We start from the raw sequence: 20,252 nt of genomic DNA, 5'->3' as shown, positions 1-20,252 counted from the left end.
GCCTCTCTAGCCATGAACATCCTCCAACTAAGTCCACCTGCTCACCAGGGCAACTTCTGACTATCGTTAGGTTTCCTCTCTTTTTGGGCCAATTGGGAACCTCTGTACTTTTTCTTATATTATAAATATTCATTGAGGAATACTATCTATTTGAAAATCTTTTTTATATTATTCTCCAACTAACACAGTTTGAAAATACTGGATGTCTCTTTCCTCATCAGTAAAGTGTTGGGGGTAGATTGACTCATCGCTAGAGAGTTCCTTGCTTGTAAAGTTCTGTAGCTTTATAAAATTAGTTCAGCCCTTAACAAAAGTATTGGAATTCTTTTGCCTGGATGTAGTTGTAACTATTTAATGGCATGGTAAGATGTACATACCACATTGTTAAAGTTAAAAAATAAAAAAGATTTAAAAATAGATGTGTATAGTTTGATCCTGTGTCTACATATATGTATAAATAGGTATACACACATTTATAGATTAGATATAGCACTGTGTGGATTATTGATTGAATAGTATTGATTATCCCTGAGTAGTAAGATTACAGGTTTTTTATTTCCTCTTCTTTCTCCTCCATAATTTCTGTTTACCAGTTGAATTAATTTTATAGTGGGAAATGGCATTCGAATCTGAAAAAAACAAAGTGTCCTTGTCTTGTAAGTTGTTTTAATTCAACACTGTACGAAACCTAACACAAAGGAATATACAACGAGGGACTTGAAACAGCTTATCCAGGAGTTGAGAAGCATGATCAACGGGGAGCCACCCGTGCCCCTGGGCAAGAGCGAGGAAGACGGGAGAGCACCATCTCTGGCGGTCTCCTATGTGGCTGTGTAGGACTGAGTGTACTTGAGAGTGGGGAGGCTTCTCTCATCAGTGGGTGGCGATCACGTTGTCTATGTGGGACAACTTCTGGGGGGTTGAAGTTTCAGTAACTTTGAGGGGTGTCTGGACATTACCAGGGAAAACAAAAGTGGATGAGTCAGCAAAAGTAAAACACCTTGACATCAAGAGAAAATAATAGCAATAGATTTTCTACTCAGAAATTAGTCAAGGCAACGTGTTACCCAAAGTTACATTCATACAGTAATTTATAGTTCCCAACAGATTTCACATCCATAATCTTATTTGATTGTCATAACAACTGTCTGCTTGAGACAAGACAGAGCAGGATTTATTTCTCCCATTTTAAAAATGAGAAAAACACAAGTTCCAAAAGGTTGACTTACCTACAACCACACATGGTGAAGCTAAAACTCAAACCCTGAGAACTGCATAACTCTCCAGGTATAAGCTAATTGGAAAGCCTTGGTTCTCTAGGCATTCATGCCAATGACTTAAATTAATAAAAGTCGGATCCAAAAAAGGATTCAACCAGTCCACCAGCCACTCCCTGCATGTACCTGCAGAAATCAATGAGATCTTCATACTCTTTTCAAATAGTGTTTTAAATGTTTAATGTGTGCTATTATTAAATTAACTTAGAGCATTTTAATATGGTATATACTATATTCTTAGCATTATAATACTAATTATATGTTGTTAGTATTATAATAACCCATTGTAATTTTGTTTTCTGGTTATATGGCAAATATCTCAAAATAATACTTATATATAAACAATCTCCATTTTCTTAAGATGTTCAGTTAGTGTTTATTAACCTGAGGTAGCAAAATATTATTTGGATTTGTCTATTTTTTATTAATAATATTATTCATAGTAGTAGTCAAATATTAATAACAGTCCAGTTACCTAGCATAACATTGCATTCTCTGAATCACATGTTAGAAACATTCTATTGTCACTCCATCCAAGAATACTTCTATGTGCAGGACACTTTCATTTTTTTAAAATGTTCTCAAGCATTTTATTTTTTCTCAGTTTTTTTTATCGAAGTGTAGTTGATTTACAATGTTGTTAATTTCTGCTGTATAGCAAAGTGATTCAGTTATACACATATATACATTCTTTTTTTTAATATTCCTTTCCACTATGGTTTATCATGGGGTATTGAATATAGTTCTCTGTGCTATACAGTAGGACCTTGTTGTTTATCCATTCTGTATATAAAAGCTTACATCTGCTAACCCCAACCTCCCCCTCCATCCCTCCCCCACACTCCCTCCCCCCTTGGCAACCACCAGTCTGTTCTCTATGTCCGTGATTCTGTCTGTTTCATAGATAGGTTCATTTGTGTCATATGTTAGATTCCACATATAGGTGATATCATATGGTATTTGTCTTTCTCTTTCTGACTAGCTTCACTTAGTCTGATAATCTCTAGTTGCATCCATGTTGCTACAAATGGCATTATTTTGTTCTTTTTTATGGCTGAGTAGTATTCCATTGTATGTGTACACCACATCTTCTTTATCCATTCATCTGTCGAGGGACATTTAGGTTATTTCCGTGTCTTGGCTGTTGTGAAGAGCAGAGTACTTTCATTTTTGTCATAACTCTGTAATATGCCTTCTTAGCCAGGGCAGCATTATTAAGCTCATTTGACAGAAGATTACATTTAGACAGATTAAGTTGCCTCCTCCTATGAGGCAAAGAGACAAAGTCAGAAGTAAACATTAGAGCCCCTGGCTTCCAGCACTAATCATTCCACAAGATTACCATGACTTCCCTGATCAAACTTCCATCACTTCAACCACTAATGATGGGCTTGACTGCATTGAAATGTATTCAACATGAATATATTTAGCCCCTGCTGTTAGAGAGTTTATGTTAATTTGCTGTAATCCTACAAATGACCTTGTCATTTGAGGCTTTGTCACCAAAGCCGGAACTCAGCCTCAAGCTTTTAAGGGTTCAGGAACAAAAACATTTCTAAGTTGACAAATTCCAGGGGTAGCACTTAGCAAAATTTGCTTGGAGGCCTAAATTCTACTGTTGTGCCTTAAAGAAGAGTTAAATACGTAGAAGCAATGGATTATTCTAAAAACACGTGGAATCTAGAAATTATTCTTTGTATAATTAACTGAGAGTTACATTTATCTATACAGAGATGATAGAATAAGAGATTGCATTACTGAATCAAGCCTGAGATTAGAGATATGCCATAGGTGAGAGGAATCTGAGATTCTGAATCTAATCAATTGTCCAGGAATTTTACATATGACCAGGTAATTTGGGAAGTCTGGACAGTTTACATGAGAACTGATGGAAAGTTGTGATAGTGTTTAACTGAAACCAAAAAGGATTTCGGTGCAATGTACTAAAGTAATTTACTTTCTAGGAATCAACTTAATAGGCATTTTTTAAAACATCTTTATTAGAGGATAATTGCTTTACAATGGTGTGTTAGTTTCTGCTTTATAACAAAGTGAATCAGTTATACATATACATATGTCCCCATATCTCTTCCCTCTTGCATCTCCCTCCCTCCCTCCCACCCTCCATATCCCACCCCTCTAGGTGGTCACAAAGCACCGAGCTGATCTCCCTCTGCTATGTGGCTGCTTCCCACTAGCTATCTATTTTATGTTTGGTAGTGTATATATGTCCATGCCACTCCCTCACGTTGTCCCAGCTTACCCTACCCCCTCCCCGTATGCTCAAGTCCATTCTCTAGTAGGTCTGCATCTTTATTCCCATCTTGCCCCTAGGTTATTCTGGCCAATTTTTTTCTTTTTTTTTTTTTAGATTCCATATATATGTGTTAGCATATGGTATTTGTTTTTCTCTTTCTGACTGGCTTCACTGTATGACATCTCTAGGTCCATCCACCTCACTACAAATAACTCAGTTTTGTTCCTTTTTATGGCTGAGTAATATTCCATTGTATATATGTGCAACACCTAGGTTGCTTCCATGTCGTGACTATTGTAAATAGAGCTGCAATGAACATTTGGTACATGACTCTTTTTGAATTATGGTTTTCTCAGGGTATGTGCACAGTAGTGGGATTGCTGGGTCGTATGGTAGTTCTACTTTTAGTTTTTTAAGGAACCTCCATACTGTTCCCCATAGTGGCTGTATCAATTTATATTCCCACTAACAGTGCAAGAGGGTTCCCTTTTCTCCACATGCTCTCCAGCATTTATTGTTTGTAGATTTTTTGACGATGGCCATTCTGACTGGTGTGAGATGATATCTCATTGTAGTTTTGATTTGCATTTGTCTAATGATTAATGATGTTGAGCATTCTTTCATGTGTTTGTTGGCAATCTGTATATCTTCTGTGGAGAAATGTCTATTTAGGTCTTCTGCCCATTTTTGGATCCGGTTGTTTGTTTTTTTGATATTGAGCTGCATGAGTTGCTTGTATGTTTTGGAGATTAATCCTTTGTCAGTTGCTTCATTTGAAAATATTTTCTCCCATTCTGAAGGTTGTCTTTTCATCTAGTTTATGGTTTCCTTGGCTGTGCAAAAGCTTTGAAGTTTCATTAGGTCCCATTTGTTTATTTATGTTTTTATTTCCATTTCTCTGGGAGGTGGGTCAAAAAGGACCTTGCTGTGATTTATGTCATAGAGTGTTCTGCCTATGTTTTCCTCTAAGAGTTTGATGGTGTCTGACCTTACATTTAGCTCTTTAATCCATTTTCAGTTTATTTTTGTGTATGGTGTTAGGGAATGTTCTAATTTCATTCTTTTACATGTAGCTGTCCAGTTTTCCCAGCACCACTTATTGAAGAGGCTGTCTTTTCTCCACTGTATATTCTTGCCTCCTTTATCAAAGATAAGGTGACCATATGTGCGTGGGTTTGTCTCTGGGCTTTCTATCCTGTTCCATTGATCTCTATTTCTGTTTTTGTGCCAGTACCATAGTGTCTTGATTACTGTAGCTTTGTAGTAGAGTCTGAAGTCAGGGAGCCTGATTCCTCCAGCTTCGTTTTTCTTTCTCAAGATTGCTTTGGCTATTCGGGGTCTTCTGTGTTTCCATACAAATTTTGAAATATTTTGTTCTAGTTCTGTGAAAAATGCCAGTGGTAGTTTGTTAGGGATTGCGTTGAATCTGTAGATTGCTTTGGGTAGTATAGTCATTTTCACAATGTTGATTCTTCCAATCCAAGAACATGGTATATCTCTCCATCTATTTGTATCATCTTTAATTTCTTTCATCAGTGTCTTATAATTTTCTGCATACAGGTCTTTTGTTTCCTTAGGTAGGTTTATTCCTAGATATTTTATCCTTTTTGATACAATGGTAAATTGGAGTGTTTTCTTAATTTTACTTTCAGATTTTTCATCATTAGTGTTTAGGAATGCAAGAGGTTTCTGTGCATTAATTTTGTATCCTGCTACTATACCAAATTCATTGATTAGCTCTAGTAGTTTTCTGGTAGCATCTTTAGGATTCTCTATGTATAGTATCATGTCATCTGCAAACAGTGACAGTTTTACTTCTTCTTTTCCAATTTGGATTCCTTTTATTTCTTTTTCTTCTTTGATTGCTGTGGGTAAAACTTCCAAAACTATGTTGAATAAGAGTGGTGAGAGTGGGCAACCTTGTCTTGTTCCTGATCTTAGTAGAAATGGTTTCAGTTTTTCACCTTTGAGGACAATGTTGGCTGTGGGTTTGTCATATATGGCCTTTATTATGTTGAGGAAAGTTCCCTCTATGCCTACTTTCTAGAGGGTTTTTTATCATAAATGGGTGTCGAATTTTGTCAAAAGCTTTCTCTGCATCTATTGAGATGATCATATGGTTTTTCTCCTTCAATTTCTTAATATGGTGTATCACGTTAATTGATTTGCATATATTGAAGAATCCTTGCATTCCTGGAATAAACCCCACTTGACCATAGTGTATGATCCTTTTAATGTGTTGTTGGATTCTGTTTGCTAGTATTTTGTTGAGGATTTTTGCATCTATGTTCATCAGTGATATTGGCCTGTAGTTTTCTTTCTTTGTGACATCTTTGTCTGGTTTTGGTATCAGAGTGATGGTGGCCTCATAGAATGAGTTTGGGAGTGTTCCTCCCTCTGCTATATTTTGGAAGAGTTTGAGAAGGATAGATGTTAGCTCTTCTCTAAATGTTTGATAGAATTCGCCTGTGAAGCCATCTGGTCCTGGGCTTTTGTTTGTTGGAAGATTTTTAATCACAGTTTCATTTTCAGTGCTTGTGATTGGTCTGTTCATATTTTTTAAGTCTTCCCGGTTCAGCCTCGGAAGGTTGTGCATTTCTAAGAATTTGTCCATTTCTTCTAGGTTGTCCATTTTATTGACATATAGTTGCTTGTAGTAATCTCTCATTATCCTTTGTATCTCTGCAGTGTCAGCTGTTACTTCTCTTTTTTCATTTCTAATTCTATTGATTTGAGTCTTCTCCCTTTTTTTCTTGAGAAGTCTGGCTAATGGTTTATCAATTTTGTTTATCTTCTCAAAAAACCAGCTTTTAGTTTTATTGATCTTTGCTATTGTTTCCTTCATTTCTTTTTCATTTATTTCTGATCTGATCTTTATACTTCTGCTAACTTTGTGGGGTTTTTGTTCTTCTTTCTCTATTGCTTTAGGTGTAAGGTTAGGTTGTTTATTTGAGATGTTTCTTGTTTCTTAAGGTAGGATTGTATTGCTATAAACCTCCCTCTTAGAACTGCTTTTGCTGCATCCCATAGGTTTTGGGTCATTGTGTTTTCATTGTCATTTGTTTCTAGGTATTTTTTTATTTCCTCAGTGATCTCTTGGTTATTAAGTACTGTGTTGTTTAGCCTCCATGTGTTTGTATTTCTTACATATTTTTTCCTGTAATTGATATCTAGTCTCATAGCATTGTGGTTGGAAAAGATACTTGATGCGATTTCAATTTCCTTAAATTTACCAAGGCTTGATTTGTGACCCAAGATATGATCTATCCTGGAGTATGTTCCATGAGCACTTGAGAAGAATGTGTATTCTTCTGTTTTTGGATGGAATGTCCTATAAGTATCAGTTAAGTCCATCTTGTTTAATGTATCATTGAAAGCTTGTGTTTCCTTATTTATTTATTTTCATTTTGGATGATCTGTGCATTGGTGAAAGTGGGGTGTTAAAGTCCCCTGCTATGATTGTGTTACTGTCAATTTCCCCTTTTTTGGCTATTAGTATTTTCCTTATGTATTGAGGTGCTCCTATGTTGGGTGCATAAATATTTACAATTGTTATATCTTCTTCTTGGATTGATCCCTTGATCATTATGTAGTGTCCTTCTTTGTCTCTTGTAATAGTCTTTGTTTTAAAGTCTATTTTGTCTGATATGAGAATTGCTACTCCAGCTTTCTTTTGGTTTCCATTTGCATGGAATATCTTTTTCCATGCCCTTAGTTTCAGTCTGTATGTGTCTCTAGGTCTGAAGTGGGTCTCTTGTAGACAGCATATAAACGGGTCTTGTTTTTGTATCCATTCAGCAAGCCTGTGTCTTTTGGTGGGAGCATTTAATCCATTTACATTTAAGGTAATTATCGATATGTATGTTCCTATTACCATTTTCTTAATTGGTTTGGATTTATTATTGTAGGTCTTTTCCATCTCTTGTGTTTCCTGCCTAGAGAAGTTCCTTTAGCATTTGTTGTAAAGCTGGTTTGGTGGTGTTGAATTCTCTTAGCTTTTGCTTGTCTGTAAAGCTTTTAATTTCTCCATCAAATCTGAATGAGATCCTTGCAGGGTAGAGTTATCTTGGTTGTAGGTTTTTCTCCTTAATTACTTTAAATATGTCCTGCCACTCCCTTCTGGCTTGCAGAGTTTCTGCTCAAAGATCAGCTGTTAACCTTATGGGGATTCCCTTATGTGTTATTTGTTGTTTTTCCCTTGCTGCCTTTAATATTTGTTCTTTGTATTTAATTTTTGATAGTTTGATTAATATGTGTCTTGGCGTGTTTCTCCTTGGATTTATCCTGTAATGGACTCTCTGTGCTTCCTGGACTTGATTTACTATTTCCTTTCCCATATTAGGGAAGTTTTCAACTCTAATCTCTTCAAATATTTTCTCAGTCCCTTTCTTTTTCTCTTCTTCTTCTGGAACCCCTACAATTCGAATGTTGGTGCATTTAATATTGTCCCAGAGGTCTCTGAGACTGTGCTCAATTCTTTTCATTCTTTTTTCTCTATTCTGCTCTGCAGTAGTTATTTCCACTATTTTATCTTCCAGGTTACTTATCCGTTCTTCTGCCTCAGTTATTCTGCTATTGATCCCTTCTAGAGAATTCTTAACTTCATTTATTGTGTTGTTCATCACTGTTTCTTTGCTCTTTAGTTCTTCTAGGTCCTTGTTAAACGTTTCTTGTATTTTCTCCATTCTATTTCCAAGATCTTGGATCATCTTTACTATCATTATTCTGAATTCTTTTTCAGGTAGATTGCCTATTTCCTCTTCATTTGTTAGGTCTTGTGGGTTTTTGCCTTGCTCCTTCATCTGCTGTGTGGTTCTCTGTCTTCTCATTTTGCTTAGCTTACTGTGTTTGGGGTCTCCTTTTCACAGACTGCAGGTTCTTAGTTTCCGTTGTTTTTGGTGTCTGTCCCCAGTGGCTAAGGTTGGTTCAGTGGGTTCTGTAGGCTTCCTGTTGGAGGGGACTGGTGCCTGTGTTCTGATGGATGAAGCTGACTCTTGTCTTTCTGGTGGGCAGGTCCACGTCTGGTGGTGTGTTTTGGGGTGTCTGTGGCCTTATTATAATTTTAGGCAGCCTCTGTGCTAATGGATGGGGCTGTGTTCCTGTCTTGCTAGTTGTTTGGCATAGGGTGTCCTGCACTGTAATTTGCTGGTCGTTGAGTGGAGCTGGGTGCTGGTGTTGAGATGGAGATCTCTGGGAGATTTTCACCATTTGATATTACGTGTAGCTGGGAGGTCTCTTGTGGACCAGTGTCCTGAACTTGGCTCTCCCACCTCAGTGGCACAGCCCTGACACCTGGCTGGAGCACCAAGAGCCTCTCCTCCACACGGAAAGCAACAATGAAAAATGCAAAGATGACTCCTCCCAGTTATAACCCACAGCTGCTCTTGCACATCCTCTTCAGAGAAGCTCCTCAGGGATATCTGAGCTGCTGCCGCCTGTGCTAGAGTCCTCAGTAAGAGCCCGGAGTACAGCTTAACTCGCAACTTTTAGGTTGTGAGTTTCCTTCAGTCGACGTGTGTGTTCAGCTGCTAGAGTTGGAGGGTCTCCTGCAGAGGCAGGGGGTGGCTGTGGCTCACGGTGGGTACAAGGACACTGGCAGCAGAAGTTCTGGGAAGTACTCCTTGGTGTGAGCCCTCCAGAGTCTGTCATTAGCCCCGCCAAAGAGACAATAGGCATTTAAAAAATTTACTTATTTATTTTATTTTTGGCTATGTTGGGTCTTTGTTGCTGCACACAGGCTTTCTCTAGTTGCGGTGAGCGGGGGCTACTCTTCATTGCGGTGCGTGGGCTTCTCACTACAGTGGCTTCTCTTTGTTTCGGAGCACGGGCTCTAGGTGCCCGGGCTTCAGTAGTTGTGGCACGTGGGCTCAGTAGTTGTGGCTTGCAGGCTCTAGAGCCCAGGCTCAGTAGTTGTGGCGCACAGGCTTAGTTGCTCCGCGGCATGTGGGATCTTCCCAGACCAGGGCTCAAACCCATGTCCCCTGCATTGGCAGGCGGATTCTTAACCGCTGTGCCACCAGGGAAGCCCCACCATTTTTATTTTTTTTGCTTATTTTACATTTTACTGCTGTTTATCCAGTTGAAGATATTTATATGGTATGCCATTCCAAAATCGGAATACTTTTTCTATATTTACATGTATTTACAATAGCTTACATAACTTTTGAGAGAAAGGTAGTCTGAAAAGAATTTACAACAACCTCAATATAGGATTATAAGAACCTTACTGAAAACAGTTCTATTTTTATTAATAATTGAATAGCTGAATGTTCAAATGAAATCATAAAAAGAGCATAAAGAAATGAAGTCCATAACCCCTAAACAAAGACAACTTCTGAGAACTGACTTTAGCCAAAAAGGAAAAAAAGCTCATATTAATTTGTTACTCATGTCAGACACAGAAGCCATTGCCTGTAGATCTTCAGTAGATCCTCACTGCCTGCTGCATTCAGTACATGGTTCTCAGGCTGACACCGAAGAATCTCCCTAACTCGTCACCACCCTGCTTTCCTCCTGTATTGTGCTCTAACCAAAACAGACTACCCCTGATTCCCAAAAGGGGTTCATTTCCTTCTGTCTTCAAGCTTTTCTCCATACTGTTCTCTCCACTGGGAAGAGCCAGTGCCCCAATGTCCTCTTTTGACTCTGCATTTGTCTAAAAGCAGTATCTAGAGGAACAATTTTGTTTGATCACTAAGTTAAAATAACATCACGTAGTCTTTAACTTCTTCCACCCTCTGCCAACAGAAGCAACAACTCATTAAGGGGGAATCCACTGAAGGCAGCAAATCAGATGAAACTCTTAGCAGGTAAGAATCTATCTCTCCAGCCCCTGACTTTCAAAATGTCCCCTTTACTACTGTTCATTCATTAATTCAGAAGATCATTAACTTCCCATGATGTGCCACACTCTGTGCTAGGCCCTTAGGATGTAACAGTGAAGAAGACAGATATGGGCTCTGTCCTCAAGTTGCTTTTAGTCATAGGGTCTATTTATTGACTGACTTTTTTAAGGAAGATGCATTATCTTATTGGCCCCATTTTTATTCACACTTTGACTTATATTTCGGACTTTATCTGAGTAATCCTACCATGTAATAATCCAACTGGAAAACATGTTGTATTTGTTTAAAAAAACTTGTAAAAAGTTTTTTTAGACAAATGCTTTTTATTGGATGCATTGTCTGGATGGAGTATGTCTTGGAAATTCTGCAATAGATATTTTGGAGAGAATTTTGGGAACATTTATCAAAATTTAAAGTGCATGTATTCTTTTACCCAGAAACTCTACTTCTAGCAATTTATTCTACAAGGAAAAATTGTACATACAAAAGTCTGAAGTATTTTCTATAGCATGTTCATAAACAAAAATAAGAAACAACTTTTAAAAATTTATTTACTAACATGGTGCATCCACACAATGGAATACTGTGCAGTCATAACAAATCATGAGCTGAACTGGAAAGATGTTGATATTTTGTTAAGTGAATAAAAGCAAGCTACAGAACAATTTATACCACATATTTCCATTTGTGTAAAGAAGAAAACTCTGTGTGTGTGTGTGTGTGTGTGCGTGTGCGCGTGTGCGTGTGTGTGTACATGTGAAGATAGTCACTGACAGGTTTATAGTGATGACCTGGGATGGGGAGGTTCAACAGATTGAGGGAACAAAAACAAACAATGACCTTTACCCCTCTTTGTACCCTTCTGAGGTGTTCAAATTATTTACAATTAGTATGTATTACTTCTATAACAATAATTATCATGTTCGTTTATTTATTGGCTGTGCTGCACAGCTTGTGAGATCTTAGTTCCCTGACGAGGGATTGAACCCATACCCTCAGCAGTGAAAGAGCAGAGTCCTAACCACTGGACCACCAGGGAATTCTCTATCATGTTCATTTAAAGCACCTGAAAGAGCCAAGATTTACCCTTAGCTCTGTTGCATAATTTCAGTCTTTTAAAAAATATGCTACTTTGCAATTTTTGAGAACTTACTGAGCTCAGGATGTATCTATTCTGTGGTAGCAAGCTGACCTTTTAAGAAGTGCATAATAGAATTTAAAGCCTGAGTAATGTTGCTTTTCTAACTTTGCTTTATCAACATTTTCAGCAATGTCTTCAATGATCAGAAATCAAGAAAAGAGGATACACAGAGTGAAAGATCAGGAAAAAAAGTTACTAAAAGGATACATCACTTGCCTTTCTTTTAAGAGGTTCTGTTCTTTGCCATTCTTTACAGAGATGATGCCCAATTAATTGTGGTGTTACTTATAATTAGTGCCCTGTGTACTTTTTTCTTTTTATGTGAAAATTTAATAAAAGATACTCTGTCCTGTAAACTCTATTTTGAAATAAACTAGTCTTGAGTGCTCTCTCAGTAAAACTTAAAAGCAGTACTAGCTAGATGCAAAAGTACCTAATAGGTGTTATTTTGTGCTAATACCAGTGTGTTGGAATAATCACATGTTTTTTTGTTATCTTTAGTGGTGCTAAGGCAATAGTCTTTTTTTTTTCAGCTTAAAATGCTTCTTTCACATGAAATTGAAAGATGGGGTGTGATGCCCAGAATGGGAGGACAAACTCCAAGGTACTGACCAGGATTCCTTCTGTGACCCTGAACTCCCTGTTTGTTCTGTCAATATCAGTGAATGTAATCACATAACTAAACATTGTGGCCCGTAATCAAAACTTTTAGAAAAGTTTCTTTTTACATATTAATAACTAGGAAGCAAGAAAGAAAAAGTTTGTTATTCTTCAGCCAGTGGGTAACTTCTGCAGATTGAATGGATTCAGTCTGCCTTAATTAGAGTTTAACAAATTAGTGGGGTTTGTATGTGGAGTGTTTTCCAGCGCCAATAACCAATTCTCTGTGGATACCAACTGGGTGTCTATGAGTCAGTTCCATTCTGACACTACCTGGGGTTAGTGTCAGATTCTATAGATTTAAGGGCTCAGTCCCACAAGACTGCCCCTACTTCAGGCACCAGTCACAAGTCCCGGGCCACCTATACTTTTTGACTGGCTATAAATTGGGGGTTCCCACATCCCCCTCTAAAGTTTCAATAATTTTCTAGAACTGATCATGGAATTCAGGAAAGTGCTTTACTTACTATTACAGTTTATTATAAAGGCTATAACTCAGGAACAGCCAAATGGAAGAGATGCACAGAGCAAGGTATGGGGTGGAGGTGTGGAGCTTCCATGCCCTCTCAGGGCTCCCAGCACCTTGTGTTCGCTAACCCAGAAGCGCATTAAATCTCACCATTTGAGACGTTATAGAGCTTCTTCTCCAGCCCCGCTCCCCATCCTGGAGATCAGAGTGTGGCACTGGAAGTTGCAAGCCTCCGATCACTTGGTCTTTCCGGTGACCAGCCCCAGCCTGAGGCTATCTAGGGGCCCCATCTATAGAAGTCACCTCACTAGCAGAAGCTCAGGCGTGATCTAAAGGGCCTCATTATGAATAACAAGATACTCCTATCTCTCAGGAAATTCCCAGGGTTTGAGGAGCTCTGTGCCAGGAACAAAGACCAAATATATGTATGATACTACAGGATGTGAACCAAATAAAAGGAGAGCAGAAGAACAGATACAAAAATGTTTACATTGCGCCAAAGACAACAGAAACAGTGTCCACCGAAGCCAACCTGTCCAAGAAAGCCTGTACTCCCATTCCATAGTACAGCTGTCACTGAGAAACTGCTGCCCAACTAGAGACTCTGTTTCCCAGCCCCACTTCCCCTCTCCCTACCTGGGAACACCTGCCCAGTTCTCACTAATGGCACGTGGACACAGCAGTTTGTGGTGCTTTCTGGCCCAAAGTTTTAGTGGGGTCTTTCCTTACTTTATTTCCCCTTCCACAGGCTGCTTACAGAGGACAGTGAGTTCCTAGGGGATGGAGGAGCCACAGGACAGGAGCCTGGGTGATGAACTGCAAGGAAAGCCGCCCTCCCGCCAGGAGCACCCGCTGCTGTTTAGTGAGGGAGAAGTAAGCTGCTGTCGTTGCAGCCTTCTTACATGCTGGGGTCTGTGACAGCGGGTGGCGCTCAGGGTAACCAGTGCAGATGACACGCTAAGTAGGGCCTAAGTTACCACCACAGCCCTTATGCTTCGCCCTCTAAGCACATCCAGTTTTAAATGTTTTAAAAATATAAAGTTTAGTATTACATGTTATCTCTTAAGTCAGTTGGCTTTACTGAAAGATTTTTATTTCATCAGGTAATGATAAAATGGCTAATGATAGAACTCTAAACAGATTTTGACTGTAAATCGTTTTACCTTTAGTTTGACCTAATAGAAATGCTTGGGCATTCTGTACAGTAATGGTGAATGCCTTCTGAAGACCTCACTGGTACAATATAAAATTCATTGTGAAGTCTGTAGAAAATATATGTGAATTTAACACAAAAGTGCTATGAGCCAAAAACAGTTCTTATAGCACTCTCTAACAGTATTTTCAGTTGGGTTTAGGCTCTTTTCAGCAAAGACCATCTATAACCAGGATTAAACGTTGTTTTGCCAATAGATGTTACACTTATTAAAAGTTGTTTTAATATAGAATTAATTTTCAAGTACAGGCATGTATAATATCCCTCCAAACAAAGGTAAAGTTTTAAAAGAAATATTCTAAAACTTTTTCTCTAAAGGGAGAACAGACTCTGTGCCTCTTGATGTTTGCTTTTTTTTCTGTGTCATTAGTGGAGAAAATACTAGTATTTTATTTTACATCTAAGCTATTATGGTACTAAGATTTATACAAATAATTCAGACATTTAATAAAGATGTTAAAACTCAGGTTTTATTATTTTTTTCAGTTATAATGGCAAAGTTTAAATGTTTATTTCTTCCCAGAGCAAAGATGTACTTCCGTATCACTCTCCTGTTATAATTTTGTTAGCTACTGGCATGAAGGGAGAGGGAAGAGGGTGAAATGATTGCTATGGGGCAGTCCATCTGTCAGCCCAGAGCTGCTGTGAGACGAGGGGCCACGAGGAAATGACAGGCGTGTCCAACCCTGCAGTCCGGCGGGGGCTGTAGCTCCCAGCTCTCTAAGAGGTGTCATTCAGGCCACCTTGCTCAGCCTATACCCTCCTATCCCCATTCCTGTTCTTTCCTCTTGGGCTGCTCCTGCTAACAGGCTCTGATTAGGCCCCTTGTTTGTACACCAGCTGTTGATCATTAAGACAAAAACAGACTTGCTCCCTTCAAACCATACATGGCAAGTAAAATCAAGCAAAAAACATTGGGAAGGCTTAATGCATTACCTTATATCCTGGCTAATCACATCTAGTGACCAGATATTTTCTAATCACAGTTCCATATGATGTTAACGATTTTTGTTTGTTTGTTTTGTTTTGTGTGTGTGTGTGTGTGTGTGTGTGTTTTTTGTGGTACGCGGGCCTCTCACTGTTGTGGCCTCTCCCATTGTGGAGCACAGGCTCCGGACGCGCAGGCTCAGCGGCCATGGCTCACGGGCCCAGCCCCTCTGCGGCATGTGGGATCTTCCCGGACCGGGGCACGAACCCGTGTCCCCTGCATCGGCAGGCAGACTCTCAACCACTGCGCCACCAGGGAAGCCCGATGTTAACGATTTTTAAATATAAAGTGTGTATGATTAAAGAGAGCATTTTTCCAGCTGTACCAGTGCAAAATCTCCTTTTGAATAAGGGGTGTTTTACTCCCCTGCTTCAAGAATCACCCAAAGGCTCAAGCCTGAACCCTCTGCAGCTGGTTAGTTTCTGTGCTCCGTGAGCAGTGCACATCTGAAGTTTAGCCAAGCCCTCCTCAAGACCACCAAGCCCTAAAGTAATGATGGATCAGCATAAATCCATCCATCAGTGCCACAGGAAAAAAAGTCCATGCTCAATGGAAGCATTATCTACACATTAGACAAAAGCCACTAGCAAATCTGAAACAACTCTGATGGCTAGACTGGAAGTTTCACTTCCTTTATTTTAAATTATTTAAATTATCCACAACCTTATCCTCTTCCATGTTCTGCAATAGCCTCTTCGATACTTTGCAAACTGAGTCAGTGAATCCCCCACCACTTGTGAACCACTTTATCCTCATGGCCAGTCTCTAAGAATCTATTGCTGCATTCTTCCCAACGGGTAACTTTCCCATTCTCTACTACCACGAACTTCCATTCCACCACTGTGTCTGCTGGCAGGGGCACAGAACGAGACCAGAGCCCATCCTTGCTACACTGGAGTGGGATGTAAGTGTTCCATCTCCCAAGACTCTCATGGTCTCCAGTTACTGCAAGGCATTGCACACCAGCGCGTGTGATATAATGGACCTGGAAGCTGACACTAACCTGATGAGCCTCTGAAGACACTGCTCCTACCCTTTTTGGTTTCACATCCACTTCCTGACCTCTTGCTTCCACAAGAGTGCTTCTGTCATAGTCCTTTCCCTGCTTAGAGCTTAGCACTGGAGACTCAAGACTGCCACCCAAACCAACGTCGCCCCAAGATGAGTGCCGGGACACCATCTCCCAGTCCACGTGGTCAGCCGGGGCCCGACTGTCCAACTGTGCAAGGCTCACTTCTTGCGCTCTGTCCAGGAGCAGGTTGCTAGAAGGCAACTTCTCTGCCAGACATGGAGCTGCTTTAGCAGTTTTCTCTTGGCCTTTTTGGAATCCCCATTCTCCTATAGGAGATCCAAGGCTTTCGTTTCTTGAAACGTCAGAGTAACTTCTAGAGTTACCAGTTTCAGAGGTAGCTAGAGATTGTGTGTCTGGAAATTGTCCAGAAGGAACATGTGCTCTTGAATTGTCATGGTTACTGCCTTCTCCAGAAGGACTCTGCAGTCTCCATGCTGCTTCCTGCAGGTCACCAGGGCCTTTAGTCGTAGAAACCAAACATCCATTGCTTTCTTGAAGATGCTCTGAAAAACAAAAGGAAAAGTGTAATAGTGTTGTGCAGTTCATGTGAGAAAAAAGTTCAGTTAGGCTGAGAAAATAGTCTTAGTTTTTAAAGACTTTGCTACTAATCTATCTGCAGTTCACAAAATTTGTCTCTATTAAAATCAAGTACTTAATTACCTGGTGTGTTCCCAACTGTGCTCTAAGAATATACAGGCATACCCAGTAATAAAAGGCACATCCAGGAGTGTCAGTATACCAGCACAAGAGTGTAAATGAGGTGGCAAGCTGTAGAGGCAGAAGTGTAACCCTGACATGATCCTGGATCTCTACAGTCCAGGCCGTACTGGCATGCAACCAAGTCAAGTTGTTTGGCTGCCATCATCAAAAACTGTCCAGCCTGTGTGACGAAGAGCTGCACTGTTACCCTGCAAACCAGATGAGTACACTTGTACTCCCAGGAACTGCGTGCAGGTCAGGGATTGGCTCTCACAGATGCGGGCAGGTCAGCAGCAGCTGTCACTGTGGGAGAATACAAAGGACAGCAGTGCATGGCTGGGCAAGAGTTGGGGGTGAGGGTGAGGAGGGGGGCTGGATTCGCCTTGCACACCCCATGTGCATTAGGAACCTCTTCGACAAAACACATATCCCCTCCCACTGCATACTTTAAAAACATAGTTTCTTGGGACTTCCCTGGTGGCACAGTGGTTAAGAACCTGCCTGCCAACGCAGGGGACACGGATTCGATCCCTGGTCCGGGAAGATCCCACATGCCGCGGAGCAACTAAACCCGTGCGCCACAACTACTGAGCCGGTGCTCTGCAACAAGAGAAGCCACCGCAATGAGAAGCCCGCGCACAGCAGTGAAGAGTAGCCCCCACTCGCCACAACTAGAGAAAGCCCGCGCGAAGCAACGAAGACCCAACACAGCCAAAAATAAATAAATAAATTACAAATAAATAAATAAAAATATTTTTTTCTTAAGACTACACAATCCAAGCTCCCTAAAGACTCAGTTTCCTTCTTGGCTACCTCATTGATAGTCCAAATAGCTCCCTACAACTGGGGTCCCCAACCCCCGGGCCAGACCGGTAGGTAGCGGTCAGTCCTCTGCCTGTTAGGAACCCGCGGCACAGCAGTAGGTGAGAGGCGGGGAGCAAGCGAAGCTGCCTCTGCCGCTCCCCATCGCTCGCATTACCGCCTGCACCACCCTCCCACTCCGCCCCCTTCCGTGGAAAAATTGTCTTCCACGAAACCTGTCCCTGGTGTCAAAAAGGTCGGGGACCACTGCCCTACAAGATGTTATTCCCCAAAACCAAACAATCAGCATATGGGGATTGGCGGGGGGGGGCGGGGGGGGCGGTGGGAAGAAGGTGGTCTTGTTTAATTTTGTCTCTTTTTAATGGTGGTGTTGGAAGTGAGACGTAAACAAATATTACTCTGAATCCCCAGTCTTTCGACCTGAAACATGAGTTAGGCTTTCAGGAAAAGAAGATAAATGAGCTCTCTGCAGGAGAGGCACAGGGGCAGATTTTCAAGTGGCTACACATGAACGCCACTCCACTAAAGTTTACAGATGTTATTTTCACCACTAGGCTGGAGTCCAGGTATGGGCAGCTTGCCAAGGGAGGGCGTTGGAAGGTAAGGTTCTCTGCCAGTGCTCTTAACTTTGCCTGGTACACAGGGTCTAAAATATAGAGATGGAAACCTAGATGTCAATTGTACTCGTCGGGGTAGAATTAAGTGTCTCTTCCCTGGGGTTTCAGACAAACGTGCACTGTTCGGGTGAGTGTGGGGGAGGGCCGACAGCTCCGAAATGGGCGGCCATCGAGCAGCCTCAGGGCTTCAGCCGAAGCCTTCAGGGCCAGAGTCCAAGCTGAACTTTGCCTCCCCGACAGAAGCGTCCAGATATGGGGGGCTGCTCGCTGCGCCGGTGTTCCCAGACACGGCTCTTCCATGGGGTGAGGGATGGGAGGACATGAGGCTATGGGATTGGGACCGAGACAGTGTCCCTGCTCGGACAGAAATTGGAGAGGGTCGTGGGATCTCCGGACCCTAAACACCCCTTTCCGAAGGCCCGGAAGGGGCGCCGCCGCTGCAGCCGCCCGCACTGCACCAAGCTCCGCCAAGCGGAGGAGCCCATCCCCGCTGGAGGAGCAGGGGCAGGTCCTCAGGGGCGGTCGCCGAGGGCAGCGACTCAGCGGGGCGCGGACCTGGGACAAACCGCCTGGGCATCCCCAGGGCCTCGGTGTAGGGCGAGAACCCCACCCGGCGCTTGCGCACCAGCCGGGGAAAACGCGAGCCGCGGGGAGGGTCCTGCCCGGGTTAGGAGAAGCTAGCCCTCGGGAAACCTCCAGGTGGATTTCCGCCCCCTGCCCCCTCCCGCGGGTAACTTCCGAGCCCACCGGCAGATATGCCCTCGAGACACAGGGAGGAAGAATACCTGGTTTGGTGACCAGCTCCCGCCCAGAAGGTCCAGGGCTCAGTTCGCCGCCACCACCCTGATCGTCTCCCGGAGCCGCAGCCTCCCCTGGAGAGGCGTCCTTCCCCTGCTCCGCATCCTCCTCCTTTCCCGTGTCCCGCAGCAGCCAAACGAAAAGCGCTCCGGCCAGACCCCCTCCGACCAGCAGGGCGGACCAGACGGCGCCCATGACTGAGAGGCTGCAGCTGCGGGAGACGACGGCGACCGAGACGGGGGCTCGGGTCACGCAGGCAGAACCACACCTACCCAGCCCGCTGCAGCCTTTTACGGTCCCCGGTGGCGGGCTCTCCCGCGCGGGGCCCAGCCCTCCGCGACCAAAACTCAACTTTCCCAGCCCCGCCCCACTCCCCGCCCCGGGGCTGCAGCCCCAGGTTCCGGCAAGGCGGACACGCGAGCGCCCTCCTTCTCCAACATTTTCCCTTCTCGACCCCGCCAGTCGCCGGCGGCGGGGAGCACCCGGCGCAGGGTTCCAAGTGCGTCCCGCGCGCGTGAAGAGTCCAAGGGCGCACGGCTCTCGTGCGCAAACCCGCCGCCTTCTTTTCCTGCTCCGGCTGCAGCTCAGGTCCAGCCCCGCCTGGGACAGCGCCGGCCACCTCGGCGCCTCCTCCCCACAGACACTCAGTAGCAGTGCGGCCCGAGCTTCTGGCACTTAGACGCAGAAGAGGCCGATGTGCATCCGCGACACGCGAGGTTGCGGCGAGAGCGGAGGCGGGGCGGGAGAGGCAGCTGGGCCGGGTGGGTAGACCCATACAGCGGGCGCGTTGGAAGCTCCTTTCCTCCGCCAGTTAGCTGTGCTTAACGTCCCCAAGCCTCCGCCTCCCCGCCTGTAAAAGGAAAGGACTGGACTGAGATCCATCCATCTGTAAATGCCAATCACCTTAACCGCCTCCAGTCATTGCTGAGGGTGCGTGGTTGTCGAAAAGTGCGCGCCCTCCTCTGGACTGGATGTTGTGCAGACGCAAGCTCCTCCGGATGGGTTATTAATAAAAAAAAATTGCGGGCTTCCCTGGTGGCGCAGTGGTTGAGAGTCCGCCTGCCTATGCAGGGGACGCGGGTTCGTAACCCGGTCCGGGAAGATCCCACATGCCGCGGAGCGGCTGGGCCCGTGAGCCATGGCCGCTGAGCCTGTGCGTCCGGAGCCTGTGCTCCGCAACGGGAGGGGCCACAGCAGTGAGAAGCCCGCGTACCGCAAAAAAAAAAAAAAAAGAAAGAAAAGAAAAAAAATTGCAACCGTCTTTGTTAAGTGCTGTCGGTGTGCCAGGTGTTTAATGTATGCATTTAATTTGATCCTCACAAAACAGCAACAACAACCTGGGAACTAAGAATTATACACATTTCTTTCTAAATTCACTCCTCTGCTGATCTGAT

General features: G+C 42.8%; 2 protein-coding genes across 2 annotated transcripts in view; one reads left to right on the top strand and one right to left on the bottom strand.

The window, feature by feature from the left end:
• The window catches only part of CCDC158 (coiled-coil domain containing 158), a gene marked incomplete at both ends in the record, with an annotated part of 73,869 nt that extends 60,887 nt beyond the window's left edge, over positions 1 to 12,982 (top strand). The window contains 5 exon segments of the mRNA XM_081257954.1: positions 676 to 833; positions 3,009 to 3,068; positions 10,282 to 10,300; positions 10,303 to 10,343; positions 12,817 to 12,982. Coding sequence (XP_081114080.1) covers positions 676 to 833; positions 3,009 to 3,068; positions 10,282 to 10,300; positions 10,303 to 10,343; positions 12,817 to 12,982 — 444 coding nt within the window.
• Positions 12,983 to 14,314: 1,332 nt separating this feature from the next.
• Positions 14,315 to 19,056, bottom strand: STBD1 (starch binding domain 1). Its single transcript, XM_081245145.1, has 2 exons — positions 18,846 to 19,056; positions 14,315 to 16,425 (listed from the first exon to the last, which is right to left on the bottom strand). Exons 1-2 carry the CDS (start codon positions 19,051 to 19,053, stop codon positions 15,566 to 15,568), a joined length of 1,068 nt encoding a protein of 355 aa, XP_081101271.1. The 5' UTR covers positions 19,054 to 19,056; the 3' UTR covers positions 14,315 to 15,565.
• Positions 19,057 to 20,252: the final 1,196 nt, after the last annotated feature.

The sequence above is a fragment of the Mesoplodon bidens genome, assembly GCF_964165515.1.
Source record: "Mesoplodon bidens genome assembly, chromosome: 1".
Classification (NCBI taxonomy): Eukaryota; Metazoa; Chordata; class Mammalia; order Artiodactyla; family Ziphiidae; genus Mesoplodon; species Mesoplodon bidens.
Note: the sequence above shows the minus strand (reverse complement) of the source record. Positions and strands in the feature narration are given on the sequence as shown.

Bases quoted from the DNA above. Each gene is read 5' to 3' on its own strand.
- STBD1 (XM_081245145.1), bottom strand. From the start codon at position 19,053: ATGGGCGCCGTCTGGTCCGCCCTGCTGGTCGGAGGGGGTCTGGCCGGA. The intron at 16,426-18,845 runs GTATTCTTCCTC...TTTGTTTTTCAG, and splicing joins GGAGCTGGTCACCAAACCAG to AGCATCTTCAAGAAAGCAAT.